Source organism: Palaemon carinicauda, chromosome 24, assembly GCF_036898095.1.
Source record: "Palaemon carinicauda isolate YSFRI2023 chromosome 24, ASM3689809v2, whole genome shotgun sequence".
Taxonomy (NCBI): domain Eukaryota; kingdom Metazoa; phylum Arthropoda; class Malacostraca; order Decapoda; family Palaemonidae; genus Palaemon; species Palaemon carinicauda.
Window position 1 is genome coordinate 77,208,466 of NC_090748.1, and position 24,199 is coordinate 77,232,664.

Sequence of the window (24,199 nt, forward strand, 5' to 3'; positions counted from 1 at the left end):
TGGGAGCCATGCAATGGATCATAAGGGTGCTTCGTTGGGGATACCGCATTCCCTTCATAGACTCTCCTCCTCCTCTAATTCCTCCCCCGATCTCGTCCTCCCAGGTCCCTCGGGATCCTGGGAAACAGCAAGCCCTAGCTCGGGAGATACAGAGCATGCTTCTAAAAGACGCCATTCAAGAGGTCTCCGACTCTTCCCCTGGGTTTTTCAGTCGCCTCTTTCTGGTAGAGAAAGCCTCGGGAGGTTGGAGACCAGTAATAGATCTTTCGACTCTGAACCAGTTCGTGAAGCAGACTCCATTCAAAATGGAGACAGCGGCTTCTGTCACCCAAGCAGTACACCCAGGAGACTTCATGGCATCTGTAGACTTGAGAGATGCTTATTTCCAAGTGCCTATTCATCGCACATCTCAAAAATTCCTACGCTTCCTGGCTCAGGGTCGAATATTCGAGTTCAAAGTCCTGTGCTTCGGCCTCTCGACCGCCCCACAGGTCTTTACGAAGATCTTCGAACTCGTATCTCCGTGGGTGCACAAACATGGAATTCGTCTGCTAAGATATCTGGACGATTGGCTACTCCTGGCCTCGTCCAAGGAGCTAGCTCTGGATCATCTGAGAAGACTTTTGAGTCTTTGCAAGGATCTGGGGATCCTTGTAAATGCAGAGAAGTCTTGCTTAACTCCGACCCAAGTCTTGAACTATCTGGGTATGTCCATCAGCACCCAGTCAGGGAGAGTGTTTCCGTCGGAAGACAGGCTTCGGAGACTGGATCAGTCCATCACCCATCTCTTGTCTCCACTACCACCTTCAGCCAAGTCGTGGCAGTGTCTTCTGGGCCATCTTGCCTCTCTGGAGAAACTAGTTCCAGGCGGGAGATCGAGAATCAGAAGTCTCCAATGGCATCTGAAGACCCATTGGTCTCAAAAGTCAGATTCCCCATTCTTGGCAGTGGAGGTCCCAAGTCTGGTGCTACAGGATCTTCATTGGTGGTCGACCAGAGAGAACACCCAAAAGGGCATTCCCCTCCAAAACCCGAGTCCGAAGTTAAAACTTTTCGGACGCGTCGCTACGGGGATGGGGTTCCCACCTAGGCCCCAAATTACCATCAGGAGTTTGGTCTCCGATAGAGAAGTTCTCCATATAAACCACCTAGAATTATTAGCTGCCTGGAAAGGCCTAAAATTCTTTGTAGAAGATCTACACGGACGAGAGGTGGTTCTGATGAGCGACAACTCCACAGCCGTCTCGTACATCAACAAACAAGGGGGTACTCTGGCAAGAGACCTCTGTCTGTTAGCAGTCCAGATCTGCCAGTGGGCAGAAAGCCACAACATTTCTCTTTCAGCCAGGTTTATTCCTGGCGAGAAACATCGTGGCGGATCAACTGAGCAGGCATCACCAAGTGCTGAGTGGAGAATGGTCTTTGGATCCTCGAGTAGCGAAGACAGTAATAGCTTTGTGGGGTTTACCCACAATAGATCTGTTCGCCACCTCTCTGAATGTGAAGCTTCCCTGCTGCGGGTCCCCAGTTCCAGACCATCAGGCAGCGATCCAGGACACCCTCCAACACTCCTGGGACAACCTGGACGCTTATGCCTTCCCTCCCTTTTGCCTGCTCAGAAAGGTGATCAACAAAATTAGGATCTCTCAGGACTGCAAGCTAACTCTAATAGCTCCGGCTTGGCCAAGCAGAGAGTGGTACGCAGATCTCCTTTCCCTGCTAGTTCAAGTGCCGAGGTTCCTGCCTCCAGAACCCCGTCTGTTGACGCAGCCACACAGTGGTATCCCACACGGGAGAATCCACTTCCTGAAACTTCACGCCTGGAGGCTGTCCAGTCTCTCCTCAGAAGCAGAGGCTTTTCAGGAAAGTTGGCTGAACACATGTCCAGGCACCTGCGCCAATCTTCCACAAACCTCTACCAAGCAAAATGGAGTGTGTTTGCAGCTTGATGTAGAAGGCGAGGCGTGTCTCCACTCGATTCCTCTTTTCCTTAGTGGCAGACTTCCTAGTTTACCGCAGGGAGGAGAAACTCCTTTCAGTCTCGGCAATTAAGGGCTATCGTTCAGCCTTATGCCTCATCTGCAGACTGAGAGGATTTGACCTTTCCACCTCAGAAGATATCACCTTGTTGATTCGAGGTTTTGAGAGATCTTGCCCTCCAGTGGAGATTAGACCACCACCTTGGGACGTGTCCCTGGTCTTACGCTCCTTAAAGGGGCCTCCATATGAGCCCTTAAATAAGGCATCTGATTTCTTCCTCACCCTTAAGACCGTCTTCCTAGTAGCTCTGGCCTCGGCAAAAAGGGTTAGTGAACTTCACGGTCTATCCTACGAAGTCACCCATACTAGAGGATGGGGGGAAGTCTCTCTCAACTTCGTGCCAAGTTTTGTGGCCAAAACCCAGAATCCTTCATCTGCCGATGAGAGGTTTAGAGAATTTCAATTTTCCAGCCTCAATGGGGCAACTCAGGATACTGACCAATTGCTACTGTGCCCGGTCAGGGCGCTAAGGAAATACATGAAGCGCACCAGACTTTTCAGACTACGCCTCCGTCATCTCTTCCTCAGTACCAACAAGGTTAAGAAGAGAGTCTCTCGCAACAGAAGAGAGTCTCTCGCAACACCATCTCTTTCTGGCTCAAGAAAGTTATTGCGAGAGCCATTCACGGAGACCCTGAGGCAGCTCAACCCAAAGCCCATCAAGTTAGGGGGTTAGCTGCTTCACTGGCATTTAAGAAGAATTTCTCAGTCTCCCAAGTCTTAAGAGCTGGAGTCTGGAAGCGCCAATCTACATTCACCACTCACTATTTATCAGATGTGACACATAGGTCTCTAAACACCTTTTCTATAGGACCTATTGTGGCAGGTCAGCAGGTGCTGTAACTACCTTTACGCCCTTTCAGGGGACAGTAGCCATTGATCGAGGATTCTGAGTTACACTAGGTTTTAGAAGAACATCCATCTATCTTCTGCTCTTTCTTCTTCCTCCCATCTGGGTAGCCTAGTCTGTGACCAGTTTTGGCTGGACTCATCAATGGAAATAAGGTATGAAACTCATCTGACTCCTATCACAGGGTATAAGTTATACTCGTAGTCACGAGGGTTCCCCTTTTCAAGGTCAGGGGAACCCTTTGTATGAAAGGGTTCTGGTATTGCTCCCAACCCTCTTCATGCTGAAACTTTGGTTTCTACGTATTTACAAACCTTCAGTCATGCTGGATTTGGGGATCTACAAAGAAAGTTAATGGGAGATTGTTCATTAATAGAGTCTAGTGTGAGGACTATCTTCTCTAGGTATAGAGAACCCTTCGTCCACCCTGACCTCAAGACTAAGTCTCCTATAGTAAAGAATGAGGGTTTGTATTTAGTGTAGGAACAAATGACAAACTTATAACAGAGTTTGTATTTTTCCGTACATACAAACCCGAATTCTTTACTCAAATCTTCCCTCCGTCACCGCCCCCTAATATAGTCATAGCTAGAATCCGATTGAAGGTACTCAGTAACCGGCCGGCAGTCCCCCACCCCTAACAGGGCGATAACTACCGGCCCGGTCGTTAACGACCTTGTTAAGGTTTTCTGCCGTATTTTCCAGCTCGCGCTAGAATATCTCCTATAGTAAAGAATTTGGGTTTGTATATTAGGAAAAATACAAACTGTTATAAGTTTGTCATTTTTCTGTCCTTCTGGGCCTGTGGCAGCTCTTGATCAGCACACCGTCTTCAAAGAATTAGCTCTGTCTACGGTTTCTCATGCAGCGCTCGAGGCAGATCTCCAACTTGAACAGGGCTTGTTGATGAGAAGGAAAGAACGCTGCCCGGAGGTCAGCTCCCTGGGGTTAGACTACTTTCCCTTCCGAGGGGAGGGAGAGTTATCCTCCCCAGGTGTTGGGTTGTTCTCCCTTCCGAGGGAGAACTTCCCTTTGTCATCTTCACCTCATCACACCGACACCGATTGCTGTTGCTCTTTCTTTGCTAAGACTATGCTCCCCCCTTACTGAGTTGACTCCTCTGTTGGGGGCAAGTCTCTTCTGCGAGTGTTCACCTCTCTCGTTCCCGAGAGAGCTTGCTGATCCTCCAGTCCCTTCGGGTGTTCGTCACCGTGGTCTTTGACCCCACCGTTCCCCTCCTTAGAGGTGCTCCTTTACCTCTGGCAAAAAGACGCCTCTTGGGCTCTTCAGTCTCGTCATTGCAGCGCTTATCTTAGGAGGATTCTTCTCGTCCTGGTACTACTGGCTCCCTAGCTTCACCTGGTTCTTCGGCCTTGCTCGCTTGTCAACGAACCCCGATTCATGACGCACTGATGAGGTCTCGTTCGTGAGCCTCTCCTGGGGATGCTTGCCCTTCCAAAGGGCACATCCCGTCTCCAGATCATCGTTCGGCTGTTCCGACCTATTGCAGCTTGTCTTTCTCCAGTCTTGCCGATCGCTGATCACCACCGCGCCGATAGCAATCGTCAACTTCCTGATCATTAGTTTGCCAATCTCCTGCCGATTGCTAGCTCGCCAATCACCGATTTCCAGCTCATCGATCGCTTTTTGCCAGCTTGCCAATCGCCGTTTGCCAGCTTGCTGATTGCTAGCTCACCGTTTGCCTGCTTGTCAACAGACCCTGGTTCATGACGCACCGTCGAGGTCTCTTTCACGAGCCTCTCCTGAGGATGTTTGCCCTTCCAAAGGGTACATTCTATCGGACCAATTCATCTTGCTACCTGCTTATCAACGAACCCTGGTTCATGACTCACAAGCTAGTTCCAACCACCCGTTCGCTCATCCTTCAATGACCTGTCGGCATATGGCCATTTGCCATTTGACAGTGGTTACCAGCTCGGGGACTTGTCTAGTGGTTCGCCATTCACCATTGTCTTTTCGATTGCCGTTCAGCAGTCTTCAACCACTCAACTCACTAGTCACCTTACTGCCCGTCATTTCCCAGATCAGAAGGCAAACTCCACTCTCCTCGCTGCTCACCTTCACGCCTATCCACTAAACGATCTTCAGGCAATCGGCAGTACCCATCAGCCGCTTTTTGACTGGTGACTACTAGTGAGCACTCTCCGACTGCACAGCGGCTACAATAACCAGCCCTTGACCATCGTTAACGTTCCCCAGAACGACGCTGTTCTAAGGAACAGCATCACCCCCGTCTTTCTGGCCCTTCAACGATCTCATCAGTTCCTGATAGGCCACTCGGTGGTGACGAGCGACAAAACAACAGTAGTGGCTCACATCAACAGACAAAGAGGTACTTGTTCACAGGCCGTCCCATCTAGCCATAGAAATACTGAGATGGGCCAAAGTCCGCTCGGTATTGCCATCAGCTCGCTTCATTCTAGGCAAGAGGAATGTGCTCGCTGACAATGTGAGCAGAGCATCTCAGATAATGGGTACCGAATGGTCTTTGGATCATCTAGTAGCCAACAAAGTCCTGACATTGTTGGGTTCTCTGACTATGGATCTCTTTGCAACAGCCCTGAACTTCAGGCTCCTGCAGCTCCCCAATCCCATACCCCAAGGCTCTCTGGCAAGAGGCATGCCAACAACGGTGGGACAACATCAACGTTTACGCCTTTCCCCGTTCTCTCTGGTGAGATGGGTGCTTAACAAGGCCAGAACATCGGTCAACCTCTCAATGACTCGTAATTGCTGTGGCATCATGCGGAATGGCTTCTGGGGCTTCCAAGAGAATTCCCTCCACGACACGATCTACTCAGACAAACACACGTCAACATCAACCACGGAGCTGTAGCTTCGCTATGATTGCACTCCTGGAGACTACCCAGCACCTCACTCTTAGAAGATTTTCACAAGAAGTTGCGAAGAAAATGTCTGGATAGCTGCGGAAATCCTTGGCAGCAGTCAACCAGTTAAAATGGAACGTCTTCTGTGGTGCAAGTGGAACGTCTTCTGTGGTTGGTGTCATGGAAGAGGTATCTTTCCAATCGATGCCACTATTCCAGCAGTAGCAGAATTCCTCAGGTATTTGCGGGGTTTCTAGACGCCTTTCAGTTTCGGCAGTGAAAGGGTGTTGCTCAGCCATGAGCCTTACCTTCAGACTGAAAGGAATGGACATATCCTCGTTAGAACTCTCCATACTTGTACGTACTTATGAACTACCTGTCCTCAGTCGGAAGTGAGGCCTACTCCTTGGAACGTGGTTTGAGTTCTCCAGTCTCTAAAGAGGCCTTCCTTCGAACCACTACGCGAGGCAACAGATCACCACCTGACTTGTAAGACGGTGTTCCTACTTGCCTTGAACTTTGTTGTCTCTCATATGACATAGCTTATTCAAGGGGAGGGGGATAGGTAACGTTCAGCTTAGTCCTCGAGTTTGTTGCCAAGACTCAGAATCCAGGAGTGTTGGATCTTAGATTCGACTCCTTCCAAGTAACAAGTCGCCACCCCGTAATTGATGATCCAGATCATCTGTTACTGTGACCAGTGAGGAGTTTGAGTCTCTACCTCAAGAAAACAGCAGCATTCCGCCCCTTGGTGCCTTCGCTTTTCATCAGCACCGCGAGACACATGAGGAGGATCACCAAAAACACCATCTCTGCATTGATTTGCAGTCTTTACTCTCTAAATCAAGATCCTCCTCCAACACGTCAACCCAGAGCTCACGATGTCAGGGGCATAGCTACATCTGTGGCCTTCAAAACAAATTAGTTGGCAGGTGTGAAAATAAAATGAGACTATTCTTCTTAATTTCGCTATTCTGGTATAGCCTTTATTAACACTTCAATATATAAATCACAAAATGCAGCATATGCTCCTCAAACACACTATTGAGCAAAACATTTTAAATATCATTATCACTCACAGTATAATAATAATAACCTCCTCGCACTTCTGCTCCTTCATTCTTAAACTGGGAGAGAGAAATCCCTTTATAACACGTGCGCTAGAAGCACCACCGATTGTTTCTCCCCCAAAACAAAAGTTTAAATGTCGCCTCGGCTTGTTTCCAAGGACTCCGCAAAAGCACAAATTCTGTTACAATAAATATGTATCCATGAATAGCATGGCGACATCTGTTGTGAAGGAATTAATGTATACATTTCAAATTAAAATTAAGAAAATAGCATTAGCTAGTAACAGCAGAACAAGCTCACAAGAGTTCTACTTTCATTATTTTCAGTAAATAACAGTTCAATTACTTTAGCATGAAATAAACTTTAGAATAGGACCATGAATAAACAGTTTTTATAATAATAAAACAAAAATAAAAGGATTATGGTAATAATAAAAAATACTTACGCATAAATATAATACAGGGCTGATATATATAATAAATACGCAGATATATTGATTTGTGACTGATGCAGGTTCTACAAGCAAGGATGTGGAAGCGCCAGATGACTCATAGCCCATTATCTGCAAGACGTGACCAACAGGGGACTCGGTATGATCTCTTTCGGTCCTGTGGTGGCTGCATAACAGCTGGTTTAATTCATCAACCTCCTTTTTGGGCAAGGAGCAGAAGGTTGAGGACACTGTTACCTGGTTTTGGTCTGCGTGAATGAAAAGGAATGACTGGCTCCTCCCCTTTTTTTCATACTGTACGCCCCTCTCTTGGGGAAATCAGCATCCTGGGTTCTTTGCGCAGACTGGCCTCCACCACTCCGGGTAAACCGTGCTCCCTTGTGTACCTGGTATTGTGTCAATACTGTACTGTTACATCCCCATACCCTAGTGAGATGGTGTTGGGAAAGTCTTGGTCAACTCGGTTATTTCCTATAAAGACTTGGAATAACTTTTACCTTGACAGCCACACTGCTAATATCTCAACTCACAGCTTGCTTAGGCCACAGACCTTGCGTAGCAAGGTTTAGCGAAGTGTTACGGTCTCCTTATTTTTGGTACTAACCTTGTCATAAAAGGGAGACCCCAGGTAGAGCCAAAAAGCGAGATTGGCAGGGACAGCACCCTCCCAATGGGTGAGTCACCCCTATAAATAGCATAGGTTTGTATTCCATTTACTGAACAGTTGACAAATTTATGGATAATTTGTATTTTTCCTAACAATACAAACCTTTAGCTAATTATACAAACTTACCCACCAACCCTGTCCTCATTGAAGTGTTACCTCCAAGCAAAGTGAAGCTCAGTGACAGGTGTGTTAGTGTGACGGGTAACTAGGTACCCTGTGGGTAGTTAACCCTTGTTAAATTTTAATGGTTCGTCCCTCCTGCTTTGCCAAAAGTAGTATAGTACCCCTATAAATAGCTATTAAGATTTGTATCATTAGGAAAATACAAATTATTTCCAAATTTCTCATGTTTGGCAAAAAAAACTTTGTGATATTCTTCTTCTTGAGTATCTGTGTGTGTATTTTTTTTCTTCTAATGAATTTAAATTCAGATAATTCTTATGCAATACCTGTATATACTCACTGTACTCAAATGTATGCAGACTTTTATTGATATTTTTAGATGTGGGCATAGTGACCTAACCCTCTGTCTTCTTTTAATTGGGTATTCTTACATTTTTTTTTATGTGTTATGAAGTTTTATGTATCTATTATAGCTATAGTGGAGTAAATTTTCAATTCATATTTGCAGGTTGATGTTGAAGATATAATAGAATTCAAAGTAGATGACGAATTTGGTGGGGAAGAGGATGGAGGTCAGATTTCCCATTCAAAAGGTGTACATAGCAGATTACATGGGGGTCCAAACAGACTACAGGCTTCTGGAAGACTACAAGTACCAAATGCAGTGTATGAAGATGAGGAATTACAAAACAGAAGACAGACATCAAGTAGATTACAGCCACCAAGTGGCATTTATGAAGAAGATGAAATGCATCAAAATAGATTACAGTCATCAGGGAGATTACAGGCTCCCAACACTGTTTATGAAGATGTACAACAAAACAGACTGCAGTCATCAGGGAGATTGCAGCCTGCAAACACAGTTTATGAAGAGGAGGAAATTCAAGAAACCTACGATCAATCTATAAGTAAGTTGGAAAATTTTATAATTCATCATCCTTATGCTCACACAAGATTTTGTCATATTTCTCTGTCATTTTAATTTAAAACTGCTACTTGTTCGTTCCTATATGAATACAAACCTTTGTTCTTTAATAGGAGTAAGATTTCAGTGTAGGTGGAAAGAAGCTGTTAAAATTTATATTGTAATCAGGGTCTGTTAGTTACTGCCAGATGGATGGGAAGCTCCTCCATCTGTTGCCAGCACACTGAAAAACCACTTACTACAGTCGCCAAATTATTCAGACGTACTCTCGGTGTAGTTTTCCTGGCCATTTTTGTCTATTTATCTTATTGCAGATTTTGTATGTGTTATTTTTTTTAATGTAGAAGCCAAAAGCAGTTATGCAGTCCTGCCGACGTGTCCTTGGAAGTAAGTGTGGCAGTTTTATGAGCAGGATCCACTTGGATCTCCATTCTTTGAACACCTCTTGACGAGGAATGATGGTTCACAGTCATCCCTCTGTTATGAATGTAGTATTTGTCCATCTGCACTGTGGTTGGAGTTTGGCAAGTGGAAGAAAAAGATCTGAAATGGGATCAATCGCCTTGGGACTCGTCCTCGAAGTTGAAAAAATCCATGGACGCTCTTTCTTTCTATTTTTTATTTTTTTCCCAGATATTCTAACCTCTGATCCTTCTATGTCACCCTCCTCATGGGTTGGTAAGCTAGAAGAGATGACCATATCTGCTTCCATAAGAGAGGCAGCTATTCCCTGTCTACCTCTTAGTGAGCGGTAAGTAAAGTTGATGGCATAGCAAATGATATGTCAGTAAGGGCACTAGGCCTTCCTTATTTATGTAGAGCATGCCATCAACTGAGAGATTGCCACAAGCCTTAGCTTCATTAAGGACAACTCTTTTCTCACTTTTCTGGCATGGCAGAGGAAGGGAAAGAGGAAAACTTCTTTGTACAGATCCAGACCAATGACGACGCAGTCGATCGCCCATCCTCGTCTGTAACTCTGGGGTCACAGATAATGGAAAACTCTATGAGAACTTGAAGCAATTAAAGGAAACTGATACTACAAACCCTTTGCTATTTATAGTGGATATTACTTATGGTGAAGCTGGAAGACAACCTATAAGTCTTTTAGCGAGGGTGAAGCACCCACCTGCTAGTTAGCCGGGGGATAGGGGTTAATGTGCTACCCAGCTCACTCATACGCCTGGGCTGAGTAACCACTTTTGCTTTTGACTCGGAGAACAGACTTTACCTCTCTCCTCCATTTTGGACCTGCCATTGTTGACTTAATTGCATTTTTAGCTTTTTCTTTTTAGCGTGATTGTGTTTTCTCCTTAACTGTCTTCATGTGGACTTGTCCAGTACCTGAGGACCACTCTTGCAGGACTTTCATTTCCTCTGTTGCGACGGAGCCGCATTCGTTGTGTCTGTCCTGCTGAGGGTGGTGCTCTGATCAGGACAACACCTGCCCTGAATACCAGGAGTGGTCTGCTTCCCAATGGGAGAGGTTTGGGCAATGGCGCAAGAAGAAGTCCAAGAGAGATTATCTGCCTTTGGGGTCTTCCTCAAAGTTAAAGAAACCTTTGACTTCTTCCTGGAACCGCCCCCCCCCCCCCCCCCATTTTTTCCTGAATATCAGGTAAGGTCCTATCCAGGTGCCAACACACAGAAGATAGAAGAAGTAGTTAGTAAAACTACATCAGAGAACAAGAAGACCACTGGTATTATTCAGGCATCTGGAAATGACATATTTCTAAGAAAGTATACTGCTGGCCAAACCGAACCTTCAATCCACCTTGGGCTTCTATCGGTGAGAGCTAGTGGGTGGAAGACGATAACTATGAAGACGAATATCTCCCTAAGGCTGGAAAGGTCAGAGCAAAGGGAGTCTGAACACGCCTTCTGGCAGGACTTGGCCTACATGAGGGCTATCAACAGGTGTGATCCAGAGATGGCCCCTCAAAACGGTATGACACAGTCTTGTACCTCCCAAGGCCTGTGCAGCTTTGCCCTGGCCTAAGGGGTTCACAGGTACCCTTAACCCTGGATAGGTACGGTGGGTCGTTTGCGACCCCGAGCGTCAAAAAAAAAACAGGTTTTTCTCACGTGACTCACCACTGTGACTGAATTTGTGGGTGATCGACCTGCAGGAGGTGTCTCCCCTACACGCTCTTGTAGTGTCCAGATGTGCATTGCTGTAGCTGTACTCCTTCCCCGATTTCTGAGACGCGTCGGGGTCGTTCGCGTCCGAGTTTACCCTTCTGAGGTAGTTTGCATAATTATCAAAGTTATTACGTATTATGAAATTGTCGTAGAATGGTGCAACTTGTATAGGTTATCAGTTGTGGAAAGTCTTGGTGGATTGTTTGGCTACCATGTGCATGTTTTTTTTTTTAGTTAAAATGTCGTTCATCACCACGAGGACCATTTTACCGCGAGTGCCCCTTTTTCATTTTTTTTCATTTTTTTGCCAAGTCATTTTTCCGTAAGATATTGCCAAATAGTGTCGTAAAACTTTTGCTTGTTTAGTGTTGGAAAGTGTGTCTAGATGATCTGGCTACCCATGCATGACTTTGTTTTTGTCAGATACGACGTAGTTATTGGTATATTGGGTATTTAACTGCGGTTACCAATTTCTGTTTTTTTTTCAATATTTGTAAAAATTACTACGTAGTAAGGAATTGCCGTATATTATTCATTTTTTTTTCATGTTTATGTGTTAGAAAGTGTGCCTTGATGGTTGGGCTAACACGTGCATGTCTTTTTTTTTATCTGAGATGTCGTATATTAGAATGTCGGGCATTTTACCGCGAGTGTCCCTTTTTATTTTTTTTTTATTTTTTTGCCAAGTCATTTTTCCGTAAGATATTGCGAAATAGTGTCGTAAAACTTTTGCTTTTTTAATGTTGGAAAGTGTGTCTAGATGATCTGGCTACCCATGCGTGATTTTGTTTTTGTCAGATACGACGTAGTTATTGGTATATTGGGTATTTAACTGCGGTTGCCAATTTCTGTTTTTTTTTCAATATTTGTAAAAATTTACTACGTAGTAAGGAATTGCCGTATATTATTGATTTTTTTTTTATGTTTATGTGTTAGAAAGTGTGCCTTGATGGTTGGGCTAACACGTGCATGTCTTTTTTTTTTATCTGAGATGCCGTATATTAGAATGTTGGGCATTTTTCCGCGAGTGCCCCTTTTTATTTGTTTTGCATTTTTTTGCTTAGTCATGTTACCGTAAGGAATTGGCAAGTAGTGTCGCAAAACTTATATTTTTATAGTGTTAGAAAGTGTTTCTAGATGATCTGGCTACCCATGCCTATTTTTTTTTTAGCCAGATATGGCGTATATATAAGTATCTGTTCGATTTTCCTGTGATTGCCATTTTTTCGTTTTTTTCCCATTTCTTTCAAAATTACTACGTACTAAGGAACTATCACAGAGTAATATTTCATTTATATGTTTATTTGTCGGAAAATATGCCTTGATGGTTTGCCTAGCACGTGGCTGAAATTTTTTTTTTCTGAAATGCCGTATATTAGAATGGCCATTTTTCCACGAGTGCCCCTCTTTATTTGTTTTGCATTTTTTTGCTTAGTCATGTTACCGTAAGGAATTGGCAAGTAGTGTCGCAAAACTTATATTATTATAGTGTTGGAAAGTGTTTCTAGATGATCTGGCTACCCATGCCTATCTTTTTTTTAGCCAGATATGGCGTATATATAGGTATGTGTTCGATTTTCCGGTGATTGCCATTTTTTCGTTTTTTCCCAATTCTTTCAAAATTACTACGTACTAAGGAACTATCACAGAGTAATGATTCCTCTAGATGTTTATTTGTCGGAAAATTTTGTTTACTTTTTTTTTGATTGAATATCATCAAATTTTTTTAGCTAAAATATTGTTTTACATTTTTTTTTTCGATTTTATTTCCCTTCAAAAAAAAATGTTTTGGGTCAGAATTTTAATTTTATAGTCGTAAATAATCGACAATTATCCAGCAACCCACCATACAATTTTTATGCATATCCAATAATAATTAGATTAGTAAATAACACCTTGAAATTGACATACCCTTCCTACATTTCAAGTGGCACATTAGGGAGTCTGAGTCAGTGTGGTTGGCGGCCATTTTGTGGACATATCCGAAGCGTAAGCTGCCCTATCTATATATATTCTTGTTCCCTATAGAATTTGTGATATTTTGGTATATTTTTACCTGCATAAATATCATATTATATATTAAATATATGTATTTTTTTACGAAATTTCCAAGTACTCAAAAAATTACCTTTAGATATGGCCCCTGATATAAATGTAATTTACAAAATAATGAAGATTTTTTTACATATTTCTATTTTAGGATAACATATGTTTATTCCCTAAAAAAATTAGCCACTTCCTATTTCATTTGGGTACCCAAAAAAATTCATGAAATTTGGACAATTTTTTTTGGCCAAAAAAAGTTACCCTTTTTTTCTCATTTCAGATCTTCACCTCCATGGGTCTGACTTCATCCAAAATACATCAAGATGTGTCCTAAACATTCAAGAATCAATTCCTAAAAGGATTTGTGTATATATGTGTAAACTTTTTTTTTATGAATTTTTATGTCAGGTCTTTTTTTTTTTCTACTTAATTTTTTAAAATATTTATAATAAATAGTTTTTCTGCAGATGAGTAGTATTTATCTTTACAGTTTTTTTAAGCATTCATTGAAGTTATTTTTGGCAAAAGAAAAAAGGAGGTTACTGCAAAAACTGATTTTTCAAGAATTTTTTTTGGCGTCGGGGTCGTTCGCGTCCGAGTATACCCTTAAAGGGGTGTCCGAGGACCGTACCTATCCAGGGTTAAGAAGGTGTTATCCCAGTTCGCAGGTTCCTCCAGTTCTCTCTGTGCTGGCTCATCTTCTAAGCTTCTGCTGCCATTTATGCAGCAGAGGAGGTATTATGAGGTCTCCAACAAGCCCCTCCCGGCCTTGCTTCTCAACCACTCTATAGAGGCTCTGTCCAGAGGAGTGTCTCTCTTTCTCTGCGTCAGAGATCCTTAAACAGGAGAAGGTTTCGAAGTATGCCGTGCATGCTACTTCGTGGGTAGATCTCTGGTTGGGATCTGTAGGGCACCTCATTAGGACCATGGGCGGGTCTAAAGAGACCACGAGGAAGTCAATGGAAACCTTTCTATTATCGGGAACTAGAACCATTGAGTTCCTTTCCCACCAAGTAGTGAACCTGTGGGTGAATACGATCCTTCGACGAAGGTATTCGGTAATAGAAAGGTTCCAGTGATAGGTCCCGCACACAGAGGTGATGAGATTTAGGAACTCAACTCTCAAAGGTTCCTCTCTCTTTAGACTGGAAGACATCGAGCGGGTGGCAGAGATGGGGGAAGTCCAATCAGGACTCCCTTTTCAATAGGTCTCTCACATCTCAGCCCTATAGGTAGTAGGTTGGCCAGGGCACCAGCCACTCGTTGAGATATTACCACTAGAGAGGTATTGGATCCTTTGACTGGCCAGACAGTAATGCATTGGATCCCTCTCTGTGGTTACGGCTTATTTTTGCTTTGCCTACACTTACACAGAATAGTCTGGCCTATTTACATATTCTCGTCTTTCCTCATACACCTGACAACAATGAGATACTAAACACTTCTTCACCCAAGGGGTTAATTACTGTACTGCAATTTGTTCAGTGCACTTTCCTCTTGGTAATGGTAGAAGAGACTCTTTAGCTATGGTAAGCAGCTCTTCTAGGAGGACACTCCAAAATTAAACCATTGTTCTCTAGTCTTGGGTAGTGCCATAGCCTCTGTACCATGGTCTTCCACTGTCTTGGGTTAGAGTTCTCTTGCTTGAGGGTACACTCGGGCACACTATTTTATCATTTTTTTTTTTTCTTCCTCTTGTTTTTTTTTAAATGGTGTGTTGGGCAGGCTTAATAGAAGGGCCATGGATGCCTGGTGGTTTATCAAGAGGTTGTTTTTTCCTTTTTCTGATTCTTTTTCTTCTCAAAACCATTCTTACTGTCCTCCCTTCAGTTGAAGTGGCTATCCTGGAGGGTATTTAGCCTTGCATGGTGTATCGGCTCCATGTTGACCAGTTTTTCTGACTTTTTACTATAGTCTATGGGTATCATAAATCACTTTATTTATAATTTTGTACATATTGTTTTTAAATATTCAACTTAGCCGGTGGATATATATGTAGCTAACGTCTCCGACTGTCGACAGATTCCAAAAACCCGCGAGCGATCACCGTGGTGGTTGCTGGGTGTGAACACCAGCGCCAACTGCCGGCATGATACCGCATATATTTCCCCAGGAATTCAGTTCTTCTCTGTTGGTTGGAATGACAACATTGGTTCTGTTCACGCTTAACCTCAAAGTTTTCAACTAATTGGTGAAGTACTTTTTTCATGGTTTTATGGCTTTCGCTGTGTTGGATTATCTTCGATAAAACTCTTGAATAACTTTTTTTATTTACTGTTGCTGAACTTGGCTTATTTTTTGGACTCTCTTTGAAATTTCCATAATGGCTGACCCTTCTCCTGTCTATCGTAAATGTTCTAAATACTGTAATAAACGCCTTCTTAAAGCTTCTATCGATCCTCATTCTATTTGTATTAATTGCCGAGGCAAAGCTTTTCAATTAGGGGATCGATGTGAGGAATGTGTTGATTTGTCTAAATTCGAGTGGTTGGAGTATGAGAAATATACTCGAAAACTCGAAAGAGATAGGGTTAGAAGAAGCTCTTCTCGATCGCAAGAATTTTCCTCTTCCCATGCCCCTGAACCTTTTCCTCCCCCTGTAGTGGTAGTTTCAGAACCCCCTACTGGCACTAATGAACCTTCTCTTAGAGATATGTTAAAGGCTATTCAGGCATTGGGTGAGAAGGTCGAATCGCTGGCCTCGGACAGGAATCAATGTCCGACGTAAAGATTTTGAAGGGTGAAAGTGATAAAGTGAAAAGTGCAACAAATGTGTTTAGTGTTAATACGGAGGATTCGTCTGTTCGTGCTTGTCGCTTACCCAGTCCGAGATCTCTTTCAGGTTCCCCAACCCCTGGGAGAAGGAATGTCACAAGACCAAAGGGAGCGAGAGGCTTTAACCAACGAACAGACATTCCCTCAAGGTATCAGACGTTGCTCCTCAAGCACGTCCTTATTAAAAGACAGGAGAGACTAAGTTCTCCTCGTCTTCCGATGACTCGTTTCTTAAAAAATCTTGGTGTAAGGTTTCGAGACCATTGAAGCGTAAATTAGTTCCTTCAGAACAAGATCAACGTCCTGGCTGTAGTCATTGTGTGGAGGATTAATTTTATTTTAATTTATTTTTTTTGTTTGCCAAATCAAGAGAGAGAGAGAGAGAGAGAGAGAGAGAGAGTGTGAGTGTGTTTATTTAAGTTTTGTCAGGGAGAGAGAGAGAGAGAGAGAGAGAGAGAGAGAGAGAGAGAGAGAGAGAGAGAGAGAGAGAGAGAGAGAGAGAGAGAAATTGTTTACAGTATTGGCTTTAGCTTTGTCATTAGAGAGAGAGAGAGAGAGAGAGAGAGAGAGAGAGAGAGAGAGAGAGAGAGAGAGAGAGTGTGTGTGTGTGTGAGCGAGTGTTTATTTACTTAAGTTTGTCAAACCGCAAGAAAGAAAGAAAGAGTGTTTATTTGCTTTAGTTTCGTCAGAGAGAGAGAGAGAGAATTTCATTTGCTTCGTTTTGTTAGATCGCGCGTGCGCAAGAGAGTATGTGTGTATGTGCGTTTGTGTGTGCGTGTTTTGTGTGTCCGCGGTGCGCGCTGAGGAAAGGGTAATTAGCGAATGATTGTTTGAAGTTGGAAAGATTGTTGGTATAATTGAGGTTGTTTGTTTACCTTTTTAGCTAGGATAGGGTGGTGATGAATGTCTTGGGCGAAAGCATTGGATATCGAACGATTGTAGGAGTCGGCTGTGTATTTTTCTTTGCTCTTCGAAGCCGGCTGTGAAGTTTTTTTTTTATATTCTGAGTAAGTACTGTTTTTATTATTTTTGTTAGGTGCGTTCATGAGTGATAGAAAGTTTATTGTTTATCTTTGATTATGGTGCGATAGTTAAGTTAGTTAGGAGTGTTCATAAGTGTTTTTTTATTTTGGCAGGCCGCGATTCCTCCTTTGGAGAGACCGAATTTAGAAAGTGGATTTGTTATTGATGACCTGGCCTGTACTTAATATTGTTTGGACTGCTCATTTGACTGCACAACCGTTGATGACCTGGCCTGTTATTTGAGATTCCGATTGATGATGATGATGATGATGATTATAATGATGAGGATGACCACGTTTAATGTTATTGGACAGTCGAATTGACTGTTGTTATTGTTGGCAATTGGTTACAAAGACTGGTGCCAGTGTGTAGAGTCGGTGGACGATGGTGGCCACACACAAATATTAATTTAAGAAGTTCTCGTATGTTTTAGTATTAAGTTTGATTATTTTTGCTGGGTTATATATGACGACTGGTGTTTTAGTGTTGTGATTTTTTTCAGTGTTTAAGTATTTTTCGGTACTGTGTGTGAAGTAAGTGTTTTCAGTACTGTATGTGGACTGACGGTGTTGGGTATATTTTAAGGCTATTGTTTTCCCGATTATTGGAGAATTCTCGGTACCCTTACGCACCGATATCTATTTATCCAGCAAATTTTGTCTGTTGAATTTAATGTGTGATTTTGTTTTCGGTTGCGGTAAATATAGTTTTAAGGTTATGTTTTGTTTGTTTTTCCCTTCGTGCAATAGTCCAGTTTGAAGTAGAGTCAGGGGAAAGTTTGTATTGTGGGATATTGAGAAAGTAAGAGTGATTAAGGGTGTGGGGGGTTTGTTTTTGTTGACATCCCGCCACAAATTTGGCGCCCGAACAGGGACTGCCGAAGTGGGATAGAAGCTGGACTGTTGGACGAAGGACGGAATTAGGATTAAGGTTGATGAAAAATGGAGGAGCAATTAAGGGTTTTGAGGGAGGAATTGCGGCTGAGTAAGGAGCGTGAGGAGAGGTTGCTAGTAGAGAATGAGAGGTTGAACTGGGAGAATGCGGTGATGCAGAAGGAGCTTAGGGAGTTAAAGGGAACTGTAGCGAAAGTGGAAGAATGTTTTGAGATGAGGATGAAAGAGAATGAGGAACGAATGGAGAAACGAATGGAAGATATGATAGGGCAAGTAATGGGGATGATGAAAACTGTTGTAGGTGAAGGTGCAGTCGGAGGAGTGGCTTCTGCTTCTGGTAACGGGTTGATTGTGGAAGAGGATAGGGTAAGTGATAATGGGGACGGTAGTGATAGTGATATTGAAAGTAAAGGGCCTAGACATAGTAAGATTGGAACGAAGGGTGATAGGAAGAAGGAGAAGAAAGGTAAAGATAGTGTGAAGAAAGAAAAGAAGAAAGGTCAGGGTGTGAGTGAGGATGATCATGAATGGGTGAAGGTGGTAAGTAAGAAAAAGGGTAAGAAGGGAATAGTTAAAGATAGGACTTTGAGTGTAGAATTAGATTCATTGTATTCAAATGAAGAAGAAGGCAACAAGAAGGGAGTAGACAGTGAAGATAGTAGTGAGAATGAAGTAGAGGAAGTTTGTAAGACAGTGTTTATGAGAGAGGTTCCTAGGTGTGCAAGTTTTAATGAACATAGCAGTAGGGATGTATATGACTTCTTTAGGGAATATGAAAAGTTTTGTCAGGCTAAGTATGGGGATAGTAAGAGAGTTTGGGCTAGGGAGTTGGGAGAATTTTTGTCAGGATATTTGTTGACGATGTATGGGGTGATAATGAGTGTAGGAGAGGTTGAGTATGAAAGTGTAAAGAATAGGATAATTGAACAGGTAAAACGTATGAAAGGTAGTGTTAGGTATAAGCGAAAAAATGATTTTGATGAAGCACGAATGAAGGTAGGTGAAGCAATCTCGATGTATGTATGTCGGTTAGAAACATTGGCTAGAAAGAAGTATGGGGACGAAGGAATAAACGAAAATAAGGAACTAATGAAGAAGTTGTTGGGTACAGTACCAGAGAGTGTGTGTGAGTTTATTAATTTGAAACGGAAGGAGAAAATGAGGTGGACTAGAGAGAGATTGACTTGGGATGATATTTTAGAGATAGTTGAGGATTACGAGTTGGATAGGTGTATGAAAGAAAGTAAATCTGTGAGTGTAAGAACTGGAATGGAGGAATGTGTGCCAGAATTTGGTAGTTTTAGAGATGCTGTTATGAGAGGGCCAATGAGGGCAGCTGATAGTGTAGTAGATAGAAGTGTTAGGGTGAGTAATGTAGGAATACCTATGCCGAGAAATGACGGGTTTAGACAGGGAAACCAAGTTTGGAGAGATAGAAGTGCTAGTACGCAGCAAGTTAGGTTAGGTAGTGGTATCCGTGAAGAGAGGTGTTATAGGTGTGGGAAGGTAGGACATAAAAAGAACGAGTGTAGATGGGCATTAGGAGCATGTTTCGGGTGTGGAGAGACAGGGCATCGTATTAGCGACTGTAAGAAAGAGAAAGTGGTTAAGTGTTATCGGTGTGGTATGACTGGACACATAGCGAGTGGATGCCGTAATAATCGTATGAATGTAATTTGTGGTAATTGTGGTAAGGATGGTCATTATGCTAGAATGTGCAAGGAGCAACGGGGTAAGTGTACTGAATGTGGTGCAGATGGGCATGTAGCTAGGGTTTGTAGAAAGAAGGGGTCAAGTCAGCCAGGATGTTCGGGAAACTAATTAATCAGAGGGTTCAGCTGGGTGAGTCCTCGTGTGTGTGGGGAGTGAATGTGATGCATGTTCGTGAGGGTTTATTGCATGAAGATGTGATGGGAGAAAGAGCACATGATTGCATGAGTGTGAAAATGATTTTTAATGGTATAGAGTTGGTTGGTTTGATTGATACTGGTTGTGGTGTCAATTTAATGTTTAGGAATGCATATGATAAGGTAAAAGAGGTTTGTGAATTTAAGGGATGCAAGGGTGAAGTAAAAGGTATTGGTAATTTGCGTATGCCTGTGCAAGGGAAGTTGCGGGAAAATGTTATGATTGGGGGGCTGATGATGGAGGATAATGATTTTTACGTGGTTGAGGGAGCGAATGAGAAATATGACGTACTGCTTGGGTATAAATTTTTGAAAAAATGTGGTATGATTGTACATCCAAGTGTGAATATGATTGAAATAAAGGTTAAAGGTAATATTTGTGGGGAATTTTATTTAAAGGAAGACGGCAGAGTGAGTACGAAGGTGTGGAAGGGAGTGCCGTTGGTAGCAAAGGAAAGTGTAAAGTTATCGGGTAAGAAAGGTGAGGTTATTAGTGTAAAAGTTGCATGGCCGAGCAGTCTGGGAATTTCAAATAGTGACAAGGATGAATATGTAGTGGAAGGTATGGAAGCAGGTAATTTGGTGAAAACGAGTGCGTATATATATGATGGTGTTATGAATATGCAGGAACCCAAGGTGTATGTAAGGTTGTTGCCGTGTGTTAGGAGGAAGAGAGTACGTGGAATACGTGAGGGCGATTGCATGGGATGTATGTATACACTGATTAATGTAGAGGATGGAAGATATGTTAAGGCGAGACAGGTGATGTCTGGTAAGGTAAAGAACGATGACGATTGGGATTACGATACGTTGAAAGGAAGAATTAAGTTAGATGAGAGTGTAAGTGAGGTCGGAAGGGAACGATTGCTTAAGATGTTATGGGATAAGCGGAGAGTTATGAGTCTCGGTGACGATGATTGTGGGGGGTCAGACCTGCCAGAATTTAGAATAGTTCTCAGTGATGATACCCCCATATATCAGCGTCCCAGGCATTTTTCTCCGCCTATTGCCAAGGAGATAGAGGAGCAGTGTCAGGAATTAGAGCGTATGGGTGTAATAGAAAGGAGTGAGAGTGCCTGGAATAGCCCTATTGTCCCTGTACGAAAGCCTGATGGAAGTTTACGCATGTGTATTGATTATAGGAAGGTGAATGAGGTGACTGTTAAAGAACGTTTTCCAATGAATGTGGTGTCTGATTGTGTTTATAAGATGCATGGAATGAAAGTTTTTACTAAATTAGATTTGGTGAGGGGCTATTATCAGATGCCTCTAGCAGAGGGGAGCAGGCCCATTACCGCATTTTCAAGTACGAATTGTCACTTTCAATTTAAAAGGTTGAGTTTTGGTCTTGCTAATGCGCCTGCTGCCTTCCAAAGAGCGATGAATGTTGTATTGGCTGGTTTCGATCGACAGAAGGTGACTGTTTTTATAGATGATATTCTGATTGCGAGCGAGACTGTTGAGGAACATATGCGGTTGCTTGAGGCAGTGTTGATGCGGTTAATTGAAGTTGGTGTGAAAATTAAGCTTGAGAAGTGTACATGGTTGTCCAGGGAGGTGGAATTTCTTGGGCATGTAGTGGGTGAATCTGGTATAAGGAAGAGTGACAAGTTTGTGAATAAGGTGCGAGAATTTCCACGTCCCCGGACTGTGCGTGAGTTGCGAGGTTTTCTTGGTTTGGTTGAGTTTGGGCGCAAGTTTGTTAGAGATTGTTCAGGTATAGGGAAGCCTTTGAATGAATGGACGGGTAAAAGGAATAGTACGAAGTTAAAATGGGATGATCGGATGATAGAAGCGTTTGAAAGGTTGAAGGAAGAGGCAGCGAAAGACGTCACTTTGGCATTTCCAGACTACAGTGAAAATGCGAATATGCTAGAGTTGTATACGGATGCGAGTGGGGTTAGTATGGGTGGTTGTTTGGTTCAAATGCAGAGAGTAAATGGAGAAGAGCAATTGAGAGTAATAGCGTATGTTAGTAAAGCGTTTAATAAAGCTGAGCGGAAGTATTCGACGATTGACAGGGAATTGGCTGCAATACGATTTTGTGTGAAAGCATTGAAAGTATTTTTGTATGGTGTAAAATTCATTGTGCGTACTGACCATCAGCCCCTAGTGTATATGATAAGGAAAGAGTGTGTGAATGCAAGGGTTGCTAGGACCATAGAGGATTTGAATGAATTTGATTTTAGGTTAGAATATGTACCGGGAAATAAGAATGTGATAGCAGATGCGATGTCGAGGATGCATGGGAGGATGGAAGATAAAGAGAGTAATCTGAATTCTGAAAGGTTGCCTGAAGGTTTAGTTGTGGAGCAGAGTTGTGAAGGGGAAGATATGGTATATAAGTGTATCCTAATGGGTTTAAGTAAGTTAATACAAGAGGGGTTAGATACGGAAATACCAGGTAGCGTAAGCGAGCTTAAAAGAAGGGTGATGAATGAAGTGTCAAAAGAAATGGTATATGAGGAGGAGAGTACTGTACTAGAAGGGGAAGTATTATCAAAGATATTAATGGCGGTAAGTAGGTTGTATGGTGTAACTGTGTATTTGTATTTTGGATGGAATAGACCGATGGAATATAGGGCATGTAAGGAGAATGATAGGGAATATATTTTGAGGATTCAATGTAAGGAGGAATGTTGCAAATTGTTGAGTGAGAAGGATAATGGTGCAAGTGACCTTAATCTAAGATATGGGGGTATAGAGGACAGTGAACATGATGATGAACATATTGGTGAAGTGAGTGACAGAATTGAAAGGAGAGTAAATGTATGTATGCATGGTGTAAAAGGAAGGATGATGACGTATGTGAATATAAATGAGAATGAATATTGTAGTTTAATTGATACGGGTGCTCAAGTGTCATTAGTAAATGAGTCGGTTATCAGGGAAATTGAGAGGTACAATTGGGAAGTGAAAAGACAGTGTATGAGTGTGAGAATTCATGGAATAGGTCAGGGAAGTTTACTTGTTTGGGAAGAAGTGAGGTTGAAGGTGAAACTAGGGAGTATGGAAGTGGAACATAATTTTATTGTAATGGGAGAGAATGAAATGCCTAGTTGTTTTTTGATGGGAATAGATTTTTTGAGGTTGCACCATGTGTCAGTTGATGTTGGTAAGGGTTTGCTTTCAAAGAATGGCTGTAAGGTAATAGTAATCGAGGATAATAGTGTATTCATGGCGAATTTTGTTGGCATGATTGATATTGCAAAGAGTGAAGATGATTTGTTAAGCAAAGAAGAGGTGGAAGAAATGCAAGGTGAATGTTTCGAAATAAATAGGTTACGTGAATGTATTTTAAATGGTATTAGGGTGGAAGAATGGCCGTGTGATTTGGAAGCGTATAAGAAAGTTGTTAAAAGATTTATTGTTTGTAAGAATATTGTGTATTTTTTGCATAGGGGAATGGATGAAGATATATATGTTCCTGTATTTCCAATGCATGCAGCTGTAAGTATGTGTATGGTAGTGCATGACAGGTATGGGCATATGGGGAAGAATAAATTGTGGGAATGCATGCGAGAGAGGTTGTTTACGCCTGGGTTGAGTCAAATTTGTAGGGATGTAGCGACTACTTGTGAGGATTGTCAGAAGGGAAAATATCAGAGCATGCAAGCAAGTCCGCCTATTTTGAGGTTACGTATGAAAGAGCCATTTGAGATGTTTGTGATTGATTGTGTTTCGTTGCCTGTGACTGCGAGAAGACATGTGGGAGTGATTGTCATGGTTGATCATATGAGCAAGTTTGCGTATGCCGTACCCATCAAGAATAAAAGAAGTGAGACTGTAGCGAGAATGGTAAGTCAAGTGATGTTGCCGATGAGTGTGTGTAAGCCTGCAAAAATGTTAAGTGACAATGGTCCGGAGTTTGTTGGATGGGAGTTTGAGCAGATGTTGAGAGAATGGGGCATTGAACATGTGTATTCGACTCCGTATATGCCAAGTGCGAATGGTTTGGCTGAAAGGACTGTAAGAACTTTGACAGAAATTTTGCGGATGATGAGTACATGTGATAATGATTGGGATTTATATGTTGGGCGTGCGTTGTGGGCGTATAATGCGACTGTGCACAAGAGTACTGGTATGTCTCCGTGTAAGTTTGTGTTGAATTTTGAAAAGATAGTAAGACCGAGATTGAGTGTGTCCGAGAATGATAGAGATGTTTGGAAGAAAGCAAATGAGAGATTTGAAAGCTACAAAGTGGGAGAGAAAGTGTTAAAAGAAGTAATTGAAAAGGGAAGAATGAATGTCAATAAGGTACGTGATAAGTTTGAAGGTCCATATGAGGTGTTAGATGTTGGTTCTAGTGGGTTGAGTTATGTTTTAGGTAAAGTAAGTGTGGATGGTAGTGTGGAAAAGGTTAGGGCACACCACAATCAGTTGCGGAAATGGAAGGAGGTACCAAGATATATTCAGGAGAATGGTATGAATAAATGG

General features: G+C 42.5%; 1 protein-coding gene across 1 annotated transcript in view; it reads left to right on the top strand.

The window, feature by feature from the left end:
• LOC137618160 (RNA-binding protein 33-like) overlaps positions 1-24,199 on the top strand; it is a 329,225-nt gene that overhangs the window by 34,547 nt on the left and 270,479 nt on the right. Inside the window, exon 3 of the mRNA XM_068348206.1 lies at positions 8,560-8,959. Coding sequence (XP_068204307.1) covers positions 8,560-8,959 — 400 coding nt within the window. The remainder of the gene's footprint in view (positions 1-8,559; positions 8,960-24,199) is intronic.